The sequence below is a fragment of the Phascolarctos cinereus genome, unplaced genomic scaffold, assembly GCF_003287225.1.
Source record: "Phascolarctos cinereus isolate Bilbo 61053 unplaced genomic scaffold, phaCin_HiC Scaffold_8;HRSCAF=390, whole genome shotgun sequence".
Lineage (NCBI taxonomy): Eukaryota > Metazoa > Chordata > Mammalia > Diprotodontia > Phascolarctidae > Phascolarctos > Phascolarctos cinereus.
The window spans coordinates 60,831,751-60,851,675 of record NW_027556291.1 but is presented as its reverse complement, the minus strand read 5'-3'; the positions used below and the strand labels follow the sequence as shown (position 1 = coordinate 60,851,675).

The window sequence follows — 19,925 nt, the reverse complement described above, 5'->3', positions numbered from 1 at the left end:
TCAGTCGTGTCTGCCTATCTGTGACCCCGTTTGGGGTTTTCTTTGCAAATATACCAGAGTGGTTTGCCATTTCCTTCTCCAGCTCATTTTACAGCTGAGGAAACTGAGGCAAACAGGGTGAAGTGACTTGCCCAGGGTCCCACAGATAGTAAGTGTCTGAGGCCAGATTTGAACTCAGGTGTTCCTTACTCCAGTCCTGGTGCTCTATCTGCTGCACCACCTAGCTGCCCTGTATCTTCAGGTGTGTTTGGTTATTGAGAAAATAAAAGCCAATCACTAAAAGCTCCCTTTTCCCTACTCATAAAACCCCTTGCCATCATCCCCTGTTTGTTACTCCAGTGCTTGAAGAGGTGACCCTTCTTTCCAAGGCCAGCCCTTCTATGGGTACAGCTCCCCCACTTCCCACCATCCTCCTCTTTCTAATCTCCTGTATCTCTGTCTACTAGCACTTCTCCTATATATCTCCTCACCCTTTCACAGTCAAACTCCTAGAAAAAGCTGTCTACACTCATGACCTCCACTTCTCTCTCATTCCTACACCCTTTGCACTCTGTCTCTCTCCAAAGTTACCAGTGATGGGGCAGCTAGGTGGCACAGTGGATAGAACACCAGCCCTGGAGTCAGGAGGACCTGAGTTCAAATCTGGCCTCAGACACATAACACTTACTAAGTTGTGTGACCCTGGGCAAGTCATTTAACCCCAATGCCTAACCAAAAAAACAAAACAAAACAAACAAAAAAAGCAAAGCCAAAGTTACCAGTGATCTCCTCCTAATTGCCAAATTCAATGACCTTTTCTCAGTTCTCCTCCTTCTAGACTTCCCAGTAGCATCTTATTTAGCCAACTACTCTCTTCTTGAGTTTTTGTGATACTATTCTTTTTTGGCTCTCCTGTCTGACTGTTCTTTCTCAGTCTCTTTTACCGGATCATCATCTATGTCCTACATCCTGACTCCCCTACCAGGTCTTTCTCCTGGACCTTCTCTTTTCTCTCTATACCAGGAGTTCTGAACTTCTAAACCAGGGCTTCTCTGGCAGTCTGGTGAAACCTATGAGACCCCTTTTCAGAATCCTGTTTTTAAATACTTAAAATTACAAAGGAAACCAAACTTTAGTTAAAATAAAGATGTGATTTTCCCCCCCCATCCAAGTTCATAAATCCCCTTGAAATTCAGGTTAAAAACTTGTACTATGCACACTCTCTTAGTGACCTCATCAGGTCCTGTGGGTTCATTTATCTTCGTTCCCTAGATGACTTCTTCTAGATCTAACCGTCCAAATTTAGTCTTTCTCCTGGCAAAAAAAAAAAAATTAAATCGTCCCTGCCCTTAAAGGTCTTAGGTCCAAAAGAAAACTCTTTTCTGCAAAATTCACCCCTCTTCCAAACTTCCCTATTTCTGGAGAGGATTTCTCTATAGAAATCTCATTTTGGTCACCAAGATTCACATCTTCAGAGTCATCGTCAGCCCACATATTCTGTCAGATGCCAAATCTTGTTGAATCTCCCTTCACAGCCTCTTTCCCATCTGCCTCATGCTGTCCTTTTCCACAGCCTCCAACCCCCTCCTCATCTCTCAGCTGCACTTTGGTCAAGGCTGCCTAAGGTAGTCTCCCTGCCTCCAGTCCCTTCCCTGTCCATTCCAACTATACAACTGCCAAAGTGATCTTCCTAAAGCCTAGGTGTGACCACATGACTCCCCTGCTCCAGAAGCAAGTGGTTTCATACCTTACTGCCTTTGTGATCAGTACAAGCTTCTCTCTTTGGCATATACAACCCTCTTTATAATCTGGCTAGTTCCAGGCCGGCTTTGAAAAGTCATTGTCTGTTATTACTCCCCTTCACACGCTTTATGCTTTCAGGCCTGAACTCTTCCTCACTCACCCATGACATTCTCTCTCTCCTCTCCATACCTTTACATAGACTTTGCCCCATCCCTGCATTCTCTGCTTCTTCTCTTCTGCCTTTAAGACTCACTCAGATGCCAACTCTCACGTGAGGCCTTTCCCGATTCTCCTCTTCCTTCAAATTCCATTGTTCGCACTTTGTATATATGAGTAGAATATACTCTCCTTGGTGGCTGGCACTGGTTTGTATCCCCAGTATCCCTCCACGCCTCTTGTCACAGTGTACTCCCACTTGAATCCATTTCTAGATTGCCCAGTCTTTTAGATTTTCCACCTACAGGTTTTCAGGACTGTGTTCACTTTGGACAGTTTATGTTGAGACACTGGTACCCTCAGTGTCGCACCACGTTGATCCCACTCTTGGGGGCATGAATTTAAATGCCGCCAACCGCTCTCCACTTTTACTTCTTATGGAAGTAAAAGCCAGCACATCCAGGTTGCTTGAGGCAATAGGTTTGAAGTGAGAGTATCTCAGATTTACTTGTTCTGCCACGGGAGAGGAAGCAGCCAATATCTCAGTAATACTTCCATGGAGACCCCCACAAGTGTCCAAGCAATACATATCTTGGGGCTACAGGACCAACCCCACATGCCACTTCTGCCCCTTCTCAACATTATCTTACTTATTTTTAATGCCTGTCACTCCAGTGATAAAAGTGAGCTATGGCTCTTTGTTCAGCTCCTATTATATGGGCAGCTAGGTGCCATAGTGGATAGAGTGCCAGGCCTGGAAGATTCATCATTTCTCAGTTCAAGTTCAGCTTCATATACTAGTTGTGTGTCCCTAGACAAGTCACTTAACCTCTCTTTGCCTTGGTTTCCTCATCTGTAAAAAAGAAATGGCAAACCACTCCAGGATCTTTGCCAAGAAAACCCTAAATGGGGTCTCGGAGAGTCAGACAGGACTGAAAGAACTCAACAACCAGCTCTGTTGTAGGTATTTAAACTCTGAAGGGCAGAACTCTACAACTAAAACTTTTCAAAGCATCTGAAGCTCATCAGTGTTCTTTGTGCTCTCATAGGGCGGGGTGGGGCAGGACCGGACAGGAGAGAGACCCTAACCTTAATCCCGTCTCCAACTAGCAGGGAGCTCTCAGATCTTCAAGCACTTTGGAGTTAGCCTTTTCTAACTTGGTTTCTGTGTCTCCCCCACTGACTGGCAGTGCCTTGAGTCCTGTCTCAGACAAATTCCCCCATTGTTCCTGCTCTCTGTTGTTTTGGACAGAACATTCCAGAATACATTGTTTTGTGTACATGGCAGCTCATGGACAGTTGATTCAAAGAACTGCTTTAATTTTACAAATATAAAGCAGGAGAAAGCAGCACATACTGATAGTTCTCTCCAAGACAAGTGTATATCAACCCTACAGTTACCAAGCAGATAAGGAGTATCCGATTGGATTTTTTAATACCACCCTCAAGTCATTTTATTCACTCTTGATTCTCTTTCAGGGGAGAGGATCAGAACCTAACATGTATTTTTTGTCTTTTTTTAGCTCCAGCAGATCTGTAAAATTTTGAATGCACATATGGATTCTCTTCAATGGATTGATCAAAATTCAGGTAGGATTTAATGAGTACACCTAGGTAGCTATAGAGAGCGAAAGGTCAAGCTTGGTGAAAAGAGCACTGAGCTCTTTGATCGTTGAAAGGTCCAAGTTTGAATCTCTGCTCTGCCACTTACTACCTGTGTGACCTTGAGTAAGTCACTTCACCTCTCTGGGCCTTGGGTTTGTGTTGATCTCTAAGGCCCCGTCCAGCTTCCCGTTTTACTGCTGATTGAGATGCTACAGATCTTTTTGTCCTCCACTATTACTGTCCTAATATGGGTGCCTGGGACACAGGGGTTTTATCTGTCTTATGATGTGTCCACAATGGTATTACAGATGCCTTAGGGATACTGTATTCTAAAATAAGTGGCTTAAAGTGTTAGGAACTGTATCTAATCTGTGTTGTATCTAAATCTCATAGGGTCTTAGAATAGAAAGGTGTTTCCTTCTGCAGATTCTCCTCCCAGCAATTAGAATCTCTTCTATGACGAAAAGTGTTTGAGTTTCTATGGCTAAAAAAAATTGCTGCCTGTGGTTCCATTGCCTGGTGATGAACGTCTCTACATTTACTAAGTGGGTCCTTGACAACAGGACTCTGAACCCTAGGATGCTCACCGAGTACTAATTGGTCATTGTAACAATTATTTACAAGGAAGTCAAAATCCTCCTAATGATTTACATTGTAAAGCACTTCAGTGTTTGTTATTTTAGGTCTTTCTCAGAATTGCCAGTGAATTACTTGCTAATTACATAGATAGAAGGCTCAAAAAATATTTCCAAAGACCCGCATAGGCCTTTCTGCCTTAATGGAGAAACCGTAACTACCTGGACTGAATATAGTTTCACCAATTTGGGATGGGGGGCATTTTTGATTCTAAAATCTGGTTCATTAATTTCTTCTTGCCTTTCTTTGTCCCAGCCTTGATTATATGGACCTGATTGAATTCAGGCATATTCTTCTACCTCTTGATTCTTGAGCAAAAGCCTTTTTTCTTTGTCTTAGCCTTGTTTTTATCTCCCACCAAGTCCAGGGGGTTTGTACATAGAATCCACTCAATAAATATTTCATTTCCTTTTAAAACTTAAGCAAAAATACTTTAGTTCAGAGCTTCAGTTATGTGATGCAAATTAGCTCTCTGCTTTCAGTTCTATAAATTAAACATCCTTTTCATAGAAAGATGAGAAGGGCAATGAAACTTTGGGAGTAGTCGGTCTGAATTACAGAACTGTTGGTGCTTGGAAGTGGAAGTACCTCTTAGAGTCAACTCTTCTCTGGAGTCCTGCTAGCTGCAGTCCTCTGTCTCTCTCTCTCTCTCTCTCTCTCTCTCTCTCTCTTAACTGGCACTGCATTGTACGCTCAACACTTTGATGTCGTTGATTTTAAATGCCTGGGTTCAAATCCCACCTTACACTTCCTAGCTGTGAGATCCTAGGCAAGTCATTTCAAACCTGCGCCTCAGTTTTCCTCATCTCTAAAAAAGGAATAATAGTACCTAGAGACTATACTTCACAGGGTTGTGAGATGACAGAGAATGTCTGTAAGAGGCTCCATATGTTTCAAGCATTATAGTAATTCCAGCTGCTGTTCCAACCCCTGAGGTCCTGCACCACTCCTGATTAATCTCAGCTCTGTACAGGTTGTATTTTGTAGTCACTCACTAGTCAATGAACATTTATTAAGCATCTGCTATTTGCCAGGCCCTGTACTAAATGCTGTGTTCCATTGTGCTTTAAATGTCTTAAAAATGAGTGTCCTGTCTATGGTGGGGGTGGTTATTCAGTCACGTCAGACCTTTTGTGACCGCGTGGACTATAACACGCCAATACTGTCTATGGGGTTCTCTTGGCAAAGATACTGGAGTGGTTTGCCATTTCCTTCTCCAGTAGATAAAGGCAAACAGAGATTAAGTGACTTACCCAGGGTCACACAGCTACTGAGTATCTGAGGCCAGATGAGAATTCTGGTTTTCTGACTCCAGGCCCAGTGCTTTGTCCACTGAGCCACCTAGCTGCCTCTAACCATCTGTGGTTACTGTTTGCCAAAACATTTGATTACCCAGAGCACCCCCATTTCCCAGCCCTGCAAGATGAGAGTTTCTGTCTAGACTGGGGCTTCTGAACGGTTTTTGTGTATTGGAAGGTAAACATGGGGGTGGGGTCACCCCTTTTCAAAATAAATGTTTTTAAATGCATGAAATGAAATACACAGGGTTACAAAAGAAGGCAAAGATAGTGAAAATAAAGATGCATTTTTTTCCCTTATCCAAGTTCATGGACCCCAGGTTAAAACCTCTGGTCTGTAGCAAACTAAATGTAGCTCGAAAAGTAATGGGAACCCCTGCTCCGAATATGGTCATTGAGCTGGGACTAGAAAAAGCATTGTCATTGCTGCATGGCTAGAGTGGCCATAGGGATAAGCACAGTGACCTGGCCCTCTTCTGCTTCTGCAGTGGCTGGCTTGGCTCCCAGGAGCAGTGCTAAAGCCTGAGGCAGGCAGCCCCCTGGGCCCAGCAGGGCTGAGTCCTGGGTGAGCTTGGAGAAGGGACCTGCACGTGGCTTCTCAGCAGGAGTCTCAGCACAAGGACAGCCCTAAAGGAAGGAGGAGGGGTGGACTCAGGCTATGACCTCAGCTTCCAAATGGAGAGAATTGGAATCAGTGGGGATTTTCTTCATTTGTACTTAAGTGACCCTGAATTTGTTTAACTGTAAATCATAGGAGAGACACTCGGGTGTTCTAGTTAGAAGATAAATCACCCTCGTGTTATTGGGGTGTTTCAGAACGGTGTTGGCCTTGAATGATTGGCTGTTCCTGAGGCCAGGACAGCAGGTTCTGTGCCTTCATAGGCTAGGCAGCTCCACTGTGCTCCAAAGCCACACACTGCAATGCAGGCTGTCACTGTGACTGATAAACAAGTCGCCGCAGCCCTCGGCCTAGTTTCAGTGGGTCAGCAGGGCTCTTGTCTCTGTGTTCTGTAGAGGAGCATCCATTTTCTTTTCACCTGGAATCCCCAGGTTATCACATAGGAAGAACCAGAATTTCAGCCAGTTTATCCTTTCCTTTAAATATTTGATAATGTAGCACCAGCGACTAATAACTGTTTCTTTGGTGCAAGACTAAAATTTGATTTTCACCTCCCCTTCCCCCCTCTCCCCATGGGTCTTCTGATGTCTCCACATGGAACAGAGCTGGATTTGGATGAGGTTCTTAGCCATTGGGGGGGGCGCAGTGTTAGGGCAACTGTTTACTCTTAGAGTGACTATTTCTGGAAACCCAGCCAACAGCATGAATAAGTGAGCAGCTTTCTGAGAAGATACTTCTGTGCGGAGGATTTTTGTAGTAATATGAAACAGAGACATCAGAAACCTTAACAAAGGAGATCACAGCTGACTCTGATTTCTTTCCCCTCTATTCCCCACTCCATCCTCAGGTGCCTCTTTCTTCTCCCTCTTACATCAGAAAATACCAAATACAAGGAACTAGAGATCAAGAGATGCTTCTTCCAGGGGAAGGTTTAGTTTTTTGTGGCAAGTGAATGCATGTGGGTGACTTTGCCCCCAAAAAATGGTAATGACCAAGCTAATCCAGTTACTCATAAATCACCAGTTATGAAATAGAAACAACAGTCGGATATTGAGCCCTTATTCCCATGTGTCATTTTCTCAATAATTATAAAATGTAGCATTGTGGAAAGGGCATTGACCTTGTGGGAGGACAGGTAAAAAGGAACAAGCATTTGCATTGGGAAATGAAGGGAATAAACATTAAGCACCTGCTATGGGCCAGGTACTGTGCTAAGCACTTTACAAATATTATTTCATCTTATCCTCACAACAGTCCTGAGAGGGAGGGAGGGAGGGAGAGAGAGAGAGAGAGATGCTGTTATTATCCCCATTTTACAGATGAGGAAACTGAGGCAGACAGAGGTTAAGTGACTTACCTAGGATCACACAGCTAGTAAGTATCTGAGGCCAGATTGGAACTTAGGGTTTCTGACTCTATCCACTGTACCACCCAGCTGAACTCAGGTTCAGGAAATACAGGTTCATATCTTGGCATTCCCACTCCATAGTAACAGCCTCAATTTCTTCATTTGTAAAATGGAGGTGATATTTTCCATGTTATAGCCAGATATACTCCACCCAGTGAGCCTTCCCTTGTAGTAACAACAACAGCAACAAAAGTTAAGCATAACCAAAGCAATGACTACGCTGGATAGCGTACATAGCATTCTGCTCTATAGGGCTGGTGTCTCCCCCCCCCTCCCACCAGGAAAAGACAGAAGCTGCATCTCTATTACCTTTCATTTTAGTGTTCTTTTGATTCACATTAGTTGAGTCGTATATTGCTCTGATTCTGCTTTCCCCTGTATCATGTCATCTGAATCTTCACATTTTTCTCTGAATTTATATTTGCTTCTTACATCACAAGACATTTCATTATATTCATATACCACAATTTGTTCAGTCATTCCCCAGTTGATGAGCGCCTACTTTGTTTCTAGGTTTCTGCTACTACAAAAGTGCTACTATAAATATTTTGTTCTATGTCGATTAAAAATTGTTTTTGAAGGTCATTACTTTTTTATTTTAAAAGGTCTCTGGGAAATATTCTTAATGGTTTTTATAATCTTTAATGTCAGTACAGATTTATTTTCTGGTAAAGCACAGCAGCTGTTCAGTTAATCAATTCACATATTTACTGTGAAAGAGTTAAGCTTCCTTTAAAGGTGGCTTGCGAATCAACATCATATTTTTAGAGTACTTTTGTTTAAATCGTACTACTGTATTCTGCCCAAAATTGAATTCTATGTGAGCAGGTTGTCTCAGGAGGAGTCAGGGCTGAGTATGAGGAATTAGGTGCTACTAAGTCTCACATAGTGTCAGATTGGGACTTTGGCAGTTCTTCATTCACAAATATCTGTTTTGGCAACCACTGGAGCTGCAGGACAGTTATCCCTTCCGCATCTCAACTTTCTCCGTTGAGGTTTCTGTATATCATGGGTTGGCATAAGAAATTAAATGGGAATTTGGGGGGAGTTTTGCAGAAGCCATAGACAACACACAAAGGCCAGCAGATGGCACAGAAAAAGTTTGGAAACTCAGAAATACATAAAATATATGTATAGTATTATATAATATCAACCCAAATTTTGCAATGAGGTACTACTGTGAACACCCCATAAAAGAAAAAGAAAAAAATTCAGGCTTCTTCTCTGGTACAAAAGAAGGGCCAAAAAATCCATGGATTTTCCAGATTGGGGGGGGGGCTAATCCCCACAGCATGGAAGGGATAACTGTAATCACATCTCTAGTTCTTTGGGGGCCAACTGGTACAGTTATGCCACAGTTCTGTCAGTCATCTTTTTATATAGATTTTTTATCGCTGATGGGTTAGTTTATCATGAAATATGATCTTCCATTAGCATTTATGGAGTACCAGCTAAGTCCTATAGATAGTTTAAGCACTCTGTTTTACCTTCGAGTTACATTCTTCTGTCTTATAGCTGTGGAAAGTGAGGAGTTTTTATTTTTGGAATGTTAGGTGGGCATTCATGTAGCATTTTACTTCCCAAAGGTCTCACAATTTTTAAGCTTAAAAATGGATTTCCTCTGTAATAGTCCCAAATAGGTTGGAGCACCATACTTGTTCCATAGTCAAGTCAGTAGTCATTGTGTTCAGTTTTGGACATCTAGCACTGTGCTAAGTACGAGAGATGCAAAGGTAACAAAACAGTCTTTCCCCTCAAACAGCTTACAGCCTAATGGGGAAACAACATTAATAATATGTAAAATAGATTGGAGGTGATCACAGAGGAAAGGCACCAGTATGAAGGGGGGGGGGAACGCCATCAGCAAAGGCTTCTTGTAGAAGGTGGGATTTAGCTGGGAATTAAGGGAGGCCAGGAAGTGAGGAGGAGGGAGAGAATTCCAAACTTAAGGAACAGTCAGTGAAAATGCCTGAGATTTGGAAATGGAGCAGAGTATGTGGAGGGGAATAAGCTGTAAGAAAACTGGTAAGGCAGAAGGGGGCCTTAGGTTATAAAGGACTTTGAATGCCAAACAAATTCATATTTGATCGTTGAGGTAATAGGGAGCCAGTGGAGTTTGTTGAATTGGGGGGCAGGAGGGATAGGATGTGATTGGACCTGTTTTTTAAGAAGTTCATTTTGGCAGCCAAATGGAGGATGGAGTTGAGTGAGGAGAGATTTGAGGCAAGGAGACCAACCAGAAGCCTACAGTAGTAGCCCAGGTATGAGGGGATGAGGTGGGGCCATGGTTAGAGGAGAAAAGGGGTATATGAGATGCTGTGAAGGTAGGATATGTGTTACTTGGCAAATGATTAGGCACAGAGAATGAGAGATAGTGAGGAGCTAAGGAGGATGCCTAAGTTGCAAGCCTGCTTGGCTGGGAGAATAGTAGTGCCCTTGAAAGTAATAGGAAAGTTAGGAAGAGGGCAGGTTTTTGAGAGAAAGAGGCATTCAGTTTTGGGCATGTCTATGAGCCATCCAATTGAGATGTATAATAGACGGCTGAAGATGGGAGACTAGAAGTTAGGGCTGGATAAATTATCTGCATAGAGATGATAATTGAAAACATGAGAGCTTATGAGATCACAAAGGGAAATAGTATAGAGGGAGAAGAGGGCCCAGGACAGAGCTTTGGGGAATACCTACCATTATCAGGAGTGACTTGGATGAAGATCCTGTAGAGGAGACTGAAAAGAAGCAGTCAGAAACGGAAGAAGAGAACCAGGAGAGAGGAGTGTCACAAAAATCTACATCAGAGAGTATCAAGAACCAGAGGGTGATTGACAGTGTCAGAGGCTGCAGAGAGGTCAAGGAGAATGAGCACTGAGAAAAGGCCATTCGATTTGGCAACTAAGAGATCATTGGTAGCTTTGGAGCTAGGGAAACTAGCTTGTGCATGTAGAAAGTTAGCTTTCTCCAAAAGGGCTGCCCTGGGCAGGAGCAAAGGGCAGAGGAAGGGATAGAGGCAGGAGGCCTTGGAGTGCTGTGAGGTGCTGTCAGTTACAGCATTATAATATACCTACGAGGCAACAGAAACTCTGCTGTGGTTTAAGGTCAAAAGTCAAGAATTTTTTGTGTAGCTGAAAATTCCCAAGGGAATTTTGTGAGTATACAAATCCTAGCAAATGAGTATTGCCTAAAACCAGTAGACTGACTATCCCTGAGCAATTTCATTTTTTACAAATGGAAAAGATTTTCAGTTGTTTATCCTAATATGATAAATACTTATCTTTTTCATAAAGTACCTCTAGGGTCGTTTTGGAGAAGCAATTTTGTCTCCTCCAGCTGTTCAAGAGTCGTGAGGTTTTTTTAATGAGATGTGGTTTGTGGGTTTGTTTTTCTTTTGTGACAGACTGTGCCAACGGCAGATTCAAAATGAGCTTCACATAAAAATGAGATCTTTTCAAATCTTTATTAATTACTTTCTGTTTTCATCTCTCCAAAGACAAGCTGGAAGATGTCCAAAGATACCTTTGATTTCTAGTTAAAATGTTATCTCTTCTATAATAGAATCTGATTTATTGAGTAAGGCTGCTTTATTTCCCTTTCTTCCTCTTTAATAAATTCTCTGGGAAACCTTGGTGTCATTTGGTTTATAGGGCCATCTCCTGGCCTTGAGGGGCATAACCTTCTGCTTTAAGCAGTTGAAAAAAATGTTCTTAATCTGCCAAGAGATGGAATAGTGATGCAAAGATTTTGAGACTCTAAACAATTTGCCTCATCCCCTTTCAGTTAATTAGAAGGTGTTTTATGTCTTTCAGTTGATTGATATGTTTACATAACTTCATTAATGAACCACCTGCCCCCCTTGTAAATAGAAGAGGTCACACTTTTTGTCTCAGGATATTTTGTAAATAAAGGTTAGATTAGGTTATCAAAACCAAAAAATTGAGGAAGTCTTTAGCTCCTATTAGGACAGGTTGTTATTATTATTACTATTAATACTAGGGCAAGTCCAGCTTGGAGGAAAATAGGCCTTTGTACATCTGCAACATTAGCACCCTCACTAATCTGTTTTTTGTACCTATCTAAGTGAAATTCCTCATCTGGGATAGCCCTCTGAGATGCATTAGATAGAACAAGTTTGAAATCACTCACATATAGTAGGACTTAGCATCGAGGGGAGAAACAGATTTTTCCCCAAAGCAGTTTTCTTACTATTTGTGACTAAGAAGCATAAATAAATGGAGCCTTGCTATAACGTAGTCCTCAGGAGGTGTCCTCTGTGTGCACAGAGCACTTTATAAGCAAGGCTGCCTTCTATGACATTTCACCAACGAAACTCTGTTGGATGGGCTTCTCCATGAATCGGCCTCATGCTGCTTTATGGCCAAGTATGTATGCTAAGTAAGGTTCCAGCAGAACAACTTGGAGTTTTCTTTTTGGTCCATATGTGATTTCATTGGTATGGACACTCCCCACACTGATGCAGAGAAATAATTCATCTGTACCTTAGGGAGTTACCCAGTGGCATTAAGAGGTTAGATGATTTGCCCGTGGTCACACAGCTAGCTAAATCATTTCTAATTCAAAAATTTCCTGGCTTTTGATCAGTTAGAATGGTACCGTGGAAAAAGCCCTGGGCCCAGAGTCAGAAGGCTTGTTTTCTAGTCCTAGCTCAGCTACTCACTATTTTGACTTTGGGCAGCAGATTTTTACCTCTGAGCCTCAAGTTACTTATCTATAAAACAGGAATAATAATAGCTGCTCTCCCTACCTAACAGAGTTGTCAAGAGACCCAAATGAGATGATGTGTGTGAAAATACTTTTGGAAACTGTAAAGCTGTTTGGCACTTTTAGAATGTGTCGTTTTATCAGTATGAGCACGCCTCCAGATCCCCAGTCCACACTGAGCCCATTGGCAAAGCTTAGTGGGGAATGCCAGATCTTGTATTCTCATGACCTGGCCTTGGGGACCTCAGGCTCACTTCTGTCTTGCAGTGAGGCATCTGAGCAAGATTTGAATGGAGGATAAAACAACGTGAAAGTGTCATGTCATATTAGTAGTGAGGAATCCACAGCACAGCCTTGAGCTCTCATTCATAAGAGGTGTTGATGATCTCCACTCCCTAAGGACTCAATGCCTTTGGATCATTCCTGTCATTGATCCTGCCAGCCACAAGCAGCCCTGTGAGGCAGAGGCCTTTCCACACAGAGCCTGTGCTTGAGCCCACTGAGATGCTGCCTGACTATGCTTGGTCTCTGCCAGCTACTTTGATAAATCCGGGTGTCATCTAAGAGCTGGGATGCATCCAGGACTGTGTTAACTTGTTCTTTTGCTCATTCACCTAATCAGCCCAGCTTCTCCTATTTAGACTTTGAGTGCATGGATAGGTTTGTTACTTCCTATCATATATCTCCAGTCAGCAGGATGGCACTCTTATTTGTGTCTGGAAGAAACCGGATTCCTTGATAGCTTGGAAAATACTCCCTTTTCCACAGCTCTTGAGCAGGGAAGGGTTGGAAGGATTCTTCTCTTAGCTTCTCTCTTTTCACACATAGCTTATACCGAATTTAGAGATAAAAATTAGTATTCGTTTGAAAACCTCATTTCTATTTTAGGACTCTGGTTAAAGGCATTGTGGTGGTATGGAAAGAGGGCTAGATTTGGAGTCCAGGGACTAGGTTCTGATCTTGGTTCTGCTACTTACTAGCTGGGTGACTTTGGGCAAGTTACTTCCCCTCTCTGGGCCTCAATTTGTCATCTGTAAAAATGAGAGGGTTGCACTCGATAGCCTTTGAGCTCCTTTCCAGCTCTATGATCTGAATTTTTATTGGCTTCCTATCAGAATCTGAGGCAACAGGGATTTCAGAGGCCATCTCATCTAAGCCATACCCAAATGAGAGAATCTGTTTGACAACATAATGTGACAGATGGCCCTCCAGCTTTCTCTTGATCACCTTCAAGGATGGGGAACCTACTACCTCCCAAATGCAGCCCATTCCATTTTTTTAATAGCTTGAAATTGAGGCTACTTTGTAAAACTTGGCAAAGTTAAAGAAAAGAACTTCATATCCAAATCAGAATAAGAGTTGACTCTCATCAGGGTCTCCTTGAAAAGAGTTCAAATAGTTTTAGATTTTAGACATGTAAAGAGAACTCCTTGAGACATGGCTATTTAGCTAAACCTTTAGAACAGCAAAAGTGCTTTTTTGACAGTGGCTGTCAAAGTGTACCCAGTCAACTGTTTTCTTCAGGTTGTAAAGTGCAGGGTTGCTGTGGCATCCACAGATTGATAGCTGAACAAAACTCAAGTTCTTGCTCTCACCCTGGGCTCACCCAGGGTTCTGGCTAAGATGGGTGAAGGAATGCAGTGTTCTGCTGTGAGGGAAGACATCCAAAGAGATTTCCATTTGAAGCTTTATTCTGAAAGAGTCTTAAATTCATTGTAGAGACTGGACAGAATGCTAGTAGTAAGCTTCTAGTAACCTAGAGTTGTTTCTTGGCTTTCCTTTTGATTTAGGATTTTTAAATGATAGAGTTGTTTACTGGTAATTTAATAATGATGCCCTCAGCAAATGAATAGATTATGCCTCCAGGATGCTTTTGTTTTGAATCTAAAGGTTTATCTGCCCTCAGTGGGAGCTCCTGGCATGTCAAAAGGGATGGGGGTGGGGCAGGGAAGAACATGCCTGACAAATTAGCTGTGGGAATTTTGCCTAGCTGAGTTCCATTTTGATGTCCCCTTAATCAGGACAGCAGCCTGATGTTAAATCCTTAGGCTAGGAACAGAAATGTTGACTTTAAGTACAGTTTCCTAATTTGCTGCCTAGTACCTAAGGCCTATGCAACACAAACCCATGCCTTCAATTAATGACTATCCTTTGCAGACTGGTAGGCTTTAATGAATACATACACTTGCGTGAGTCTATAACTAAAAGCGGAGAACTTTTCTCAGAGGATGCTTACATATGAAGTGGACTTTCATGTAGCTGAAAGCCAAAGAGGGCAGCTGGTGAGGGTCTGTGTTTGCCCGTTGTTTCTCTAGGTTCCAGAAGGGAAAATGAAATGAATTTGCCTCCACTTTCCACACTGCAAATGGTGCTTTGTTTAAATGAATGAATGAACAAATAAATAAATAAAAGACTTGAAGCAGTTTTACAAATTCTAGATACCACAGAGAGAATGTAAGATATTGCATCCCTATCCTTTCTATTCCTGGAAACTTGTTCAAATCTTTCCTGCTGTCCCTGTGGAAGACATGGAGGGAGGTGGGTTAGATAATTATACAATTATGTAGACTTGGAACTAGTTGAAAGGTAAGGCTGGACTCAAAAGAGGCTAGTATATACTCAATCTCATTTTGGAAGACCATCTTCAGTGGAGTGCCTAAAGGATGTGTGCTTGGCCTTGCTATTTCTTATTTTTGTCAGTAACTTGGATGCTGGGCAGAGATTTGTGGGTCGATGGGAGCACATTTGCTGGGAGGTATCACCAACACATGAAAAGATCTGAATTAGCTAAAATTCTAGATTGGGCCAGATCCAAGAAGATGAAATTTGATATACGGCTAAATGAAAGTCTTACACTTGGATTCTCAAATATAAGGCAAGGGGAGGCAGAATCTGAGAGGTTTAGTGTATTCTAAGTCAGTAGTATCATATAACAGCTTGACTTTGATTCCTGGAAATTGATTATTGAAGAAACAGCCAGCGAGCAGCCAGAAAAGGAAGCAGTGACAAAGAACCAGCACGGCTTCTTCAAGAATAGGTCGTTGCAGGCTTGCTTCCTTGTTTCATCAAACTGTTGGCCCAGGGATGCTGTACATGTTGATGAGGTAGAGTTTAGTCAAGCTTTTGATCCAGTCTCACTTGCTAATTTTTAAATTAAATTAAATTTATTTTGTTACATTTTAAGTTCCAAACTGTCTCCCTCCCCACTCTGCACTAGAGAAGGCCACCATTTGACACAGAGGGGTGTGTATGTGTGTGTGTGTTCTTTCTCTGGAGGTGGATAGCATCTTACTTCATAGGTCCTTTGTAGTTGATTTGAATATTTATAATACTCAAAATAGCTTAACTGTTCACAGTTATTCTTTGAACAGCATTGCTATTACTGTTTATAATATTCTCTTGCTTCTGCTCATTTCACTCTTCATTATTTCATGCAAGTCTTTGCATGTTTTTCTAAAAATCAACCTGCTCATCATTTTTATAGCACACCAGTATTCCTTCACAATCATATACCACAATTTGTACAGCCATTCCCCAATTAATGGACATCCCTTCCATGTCCAGTTCTTTGACACTACAAAATGAGTTGCTATAAATATTTTAGAACACATAGGTTCTTTTCCTTTTTCCCTCATCACCTTGGGAAATAGATCCACTAGTGGTATTACTGAGTCAATGGGTATGTACATAGTTTTATAACTCTTTAGACATAATTCCAAATTGCTCTCCAAAATGGTTAGATCACTTCACAATTTCACTAACAGTTGTATGTGTTTCAGTTTTTCCACATCCCCTCCAACATTTGTCATTTTTCCCTTCTATAATTTTAGCCAATCTGATAGGTGTGAGATGATATCTCAAAGTTGTTTTAATTTGTACTTCTCTAATCAGTAATGATTTAGAATATTTTTTCACATGACTATACACACACACACATTTATATATATATATATATATACACATACACATGTATGTGCATATATATATATATTTAGTTTTGATTTGCCTGTTCATATCCTTTGACCATTTATCAATCAGGGAATGATTCATTCTTATAAATTTGACAGAAGTTCTCTATATTTGAGATATGATCCTTTGTCCAAGAAACCGTCTATCAAAATGTTTTCCCATTTTTCTGTTTTCCTTTTAATCTTGGCTACATTGGTTTTATTTGTACAAAACCTTTTTAATTTAACATAATCAGAATTATCCATTTTACATCTCACAGTGTTCTCTATCTCTTGTTTATTTGTAAATTCTTCTATCCATAAGTCTGATAGATAATATGTTCCATGTTCTTCTAATTTACTTATGATCTCTCCCTTTATATCTAGGTCATGTATACATTTTGACCTTATCTTAGTAAATGGTTTTAAGATATTGGTCTATAGGGGGCAGCTAGGTGGTGCAGTGGACAGAGTACCGGCCCTGAAGTCAGGAGGACCTGAGTTCGAATCCGGCCTCAGGCTTGACACCAACTAGCTGTGTGACCCTGGGCAAGTCACTTAACCCCAGCTGCAAAAAAAAAAAAAAAAGATACTGGTCTATACCTAATTTCTGCCAGACTGCTTTCCATTTTTCCCAGCAATTTTTACTAAACAGTGAATTTTCATCCCCAAAGCTTGAATCTTTACATTTGTCAAACACAAGGTTACTATAATCATTTACTACTGTGTATTTTATGCCTACTCTGTTCCACTGTTCCACCTTTCTATTTCTTAGCCAGTACCAGATAGTTTTATAATTACCACCTTATAATAGTTTAAGATCTGGTACTGCTAAACCGCCTTCCTTTACATTTTTTTCATTAGTTTCTTGGATATTCTTGACTTTTTGTTTTTCCAAATGAATTTTGTTGTTATTTTTCCTAGCTCAATAAAATAGTTTTTTGGTAATTTAATTGGGGCGGCATTGAATAAGTAGATTACTTTAAGTAGAGAAATTAATATTTCTCCATTTATTTAAATCTGACTTTATTTGTATAAAAATGTTTTATAATTGTTTATGAAGTTCCTGGGTTTGTCTTAGCAGGTATACTCCCAGGTATTTTATGCTGTCTGCAGTTATTTTAAATGGTATATCTCTTACTGTCTCTTCTTGCAGAAATGGTGATGATTTTTGTGGGTTTATTTTATATCCTGCTACTTTAATGCTAAAATTATTGTTTCAACTAGTTAGTTGAATCTCTAGGATTTTCCTGCAAAAAGATAGTTTTATTCTCTCATTGCCTATTTTAATTTCTTCAGTTTGTTTTTCTTCTCTTATTATTATTGCTAGCATTTCTAATACAGTATTGAATAATATAGGTGATAATGGGTATCCTTGTTTCACTTCTGATCTTATTGGAAAGGCTTCTAGCTTATTCCCATTACAAATAATGCTAACTGATGGTTTTAGGTAGATGCTTCTTATCATTTTAAGGAAAAATCCATTTATACCTATGCTTGCTAGTGTTTTTAATGTAAGTTGTATTTTGTCAAAAGCTTTTTCTGCATCTATTGATATAATCATATAATTTTTGTTACTTTTGTTGTTGGTATAATTAATTAGGTTAATAGTTTTCCTAATAGTTTTTTAAACCATCCCCACATTCCTGGTATAAATCCCACTCACTTGCTATTGTTGTGAGATGACTGTATGACTGGATTAAGAGTATTGTTCCATAGATTTAGAAGGGGTAAATGGCCAGATCCAGAGAGTAGTTATTCATGTCAGCTTAGAAGGAGGTCTCAGGAGAGTGCCACAGGGATCTGTGCTGAGGTCCCTGATAAAGATGGTAAGAGTGAAGAGCCAGCCCTTAGCCCTTTGGCAATTTAATCACTTTGCAGCTAACACAAACTGGAAAGAATCACTAATATACTGGGTGACTGAGTGGGAATCCAAAAAGATCTTGACAGGGTAGAAAAGTAAGCTGGATTTAATCAGGATAGTAATAATAATACTAGCTAGCATTTGTAGAATGCTACTTAATGATTTAGAAATCACTGTTTATATGTCATCTCATTTGATCCTCACCAGAACACTGTGAGGTAGGTGCCCATTTTACAAGATGAGAAAAGTAGGCAGACAGAAATTAAGTGACTTGCCCAGGGTGACATAGCTAAGTAAGTGTCTGAGGCTAGATGTGAATTCAGGGCTTTTACCCACTGCACTTTCTGAGGGGTACAAAGTGGAGGAGACATGGTAATCTGAAAAGCTCTGGGAGTTTTGGTGGATTGTCAGCTCAGTATTAGTTAGAAATGTTATGTGGTAGCCCAGAAAGCTCATGTACTCTTGGGCTACTGTGCTAGGAGAAGCCCAGCTTCCAGGAAATCAGGAGGCTCAATTGGCCACAGCGCCAATTAGAATATATCTGGAGTAGCTTTCCATTCTGGGCACTATATTGTTTGTGTGTGTGTGTGTACATACATACATTTGGGGGGGGGAGTGGTTAGGCAATGGGGTTAAGTGACTTGCCCAAGGTCACACAGCTAGTAAGTGTTATGTGTCTGAGGCCGGATTTGAACTCAGGTCCTCCTGAATCCAGGGCTGGTGCTCTATCCACTGCTCCACCTAGCTGCCCCTGGGCACTATGTTTTAGGGAGAACGCTCCAGGCAAGGGCAACCAGGATAGTGAAAAGCCTTCAGTTCTTCCCATATGAGCATTAATTGGAGGAACTGGGAATGTTTAGCCTGCAGAGGAGTACTATTAGGGAAGACATGATAACTACCTTCAAGTGTTTGAAAGAGATCTCATGTGTAAGAGACACTAATTACACTTCTTGTTCTTAGCTGCAGAGGGCAGAACCAGAAGTAATGACCAATAGACAGACAGAGACTTGATATAAGGAAGTAACGAGTAGAGTTATTTCAGAATGGAAGGAACCACCTTGGAAGCTTCAAATTGAACTTCCCTCTCATTGAACGTTTTTGAGCAAACACTGGATGAGTATATTGTAGAGGGGACTCTTTCTTAATTATGGGTTAGATGAGCTGACTGCTAAGGTTCCTTCCGACTCTGAAGTTCTGTACCTTTTGCCCTAGAAAAATGATTGCATCATGTGTTTCCCCACAGCCCTGTTGCAGCGGAAGGTGGAAGAGGTATCAAAGGTTTGCGAGAGTCGTCGCAAGGAGCAGGAACGCAACTACCGGATCGTGTTTGATTAAATGCCTTGAGATCTCTTGAATAGTGTTGCCACGTTGTTCATTACCTATCCATTACATAAAAGGTCCTAGGGTATAAACCTGAGTAAAACATACAGTTACCTATTGCAGTTATTTTTTGTTACAGTAAAGTTCGTGTGGGTATTTTTCTTCCATTCTAAATCTTAAGTAAGACATACAGTTAATCTATTGCAGTTAATTTTTGTTACAGTAAAGTTTGTGGGAATTTTTCTCCATTCTAAATCTTTATGGTGGTAAGAGAAAACTATGCTGGAATTTGCATTAGTTCTATCAAAATTTTGTCAATCTCTTTATGCCCATTAAATTGCTCGATGCTTTATGAAGTCTTCCAATCCGTGTAAATGTGTCACTTTTTTTTTCCTTCTTCCCAATTTTGTCCACAGATAAAAATGTGGGGGGAATGATGCTGATATCCTACTTAGTACTACATGCTAGTCACTGTGCTGGGCTTCGAGGAGTATACAATAAAAAATAAGGTGTAGCATCTGACCTTGAAGGAGCTTAATCTAGTTGGAGACAACAGACACAGCCCAGTTCTCTAGGAGGAGAGAGATCCCTGCAAGCCGAGTTAATCATGAAGGGCAGGAGACTCAAGCCAGACCTT

General features: G+C 41.0%; 1 protein-coding gene across 6 annotated transcripts in view; it reads left to right on the top strand.

Annotated features, from left to right (window-relative positions):
• NUP62 (nucleoporin 62) overlaps nt 1–19,653 on the top strand; it is a 65,813-nt gene extending 46,160 nt beyond the window's left edge. For all 6 annotated transcript variants that reach the window (XM_078147926.1, XM_078147925.1, XM_020967221.2 and 3 more), the window contains 2 exons: nt 3,402–3,468; nt 19,212–19,653. In XM_078147926.1, coding sequence (XP_078004052.1) covers nt 3,402–3,468; nt 19,212–19,303 — 159 coding nt within the window. In that variant the 3' untranslated portion in view covers nt 19,304–19,653. The remainder of the gene's footprint in view (nt 1–3,401; nt 3,469–19,211) is intronic.
• The last annotated feature ends 272 nt before the right edge of the window (nt 19,654–19,925 follow it).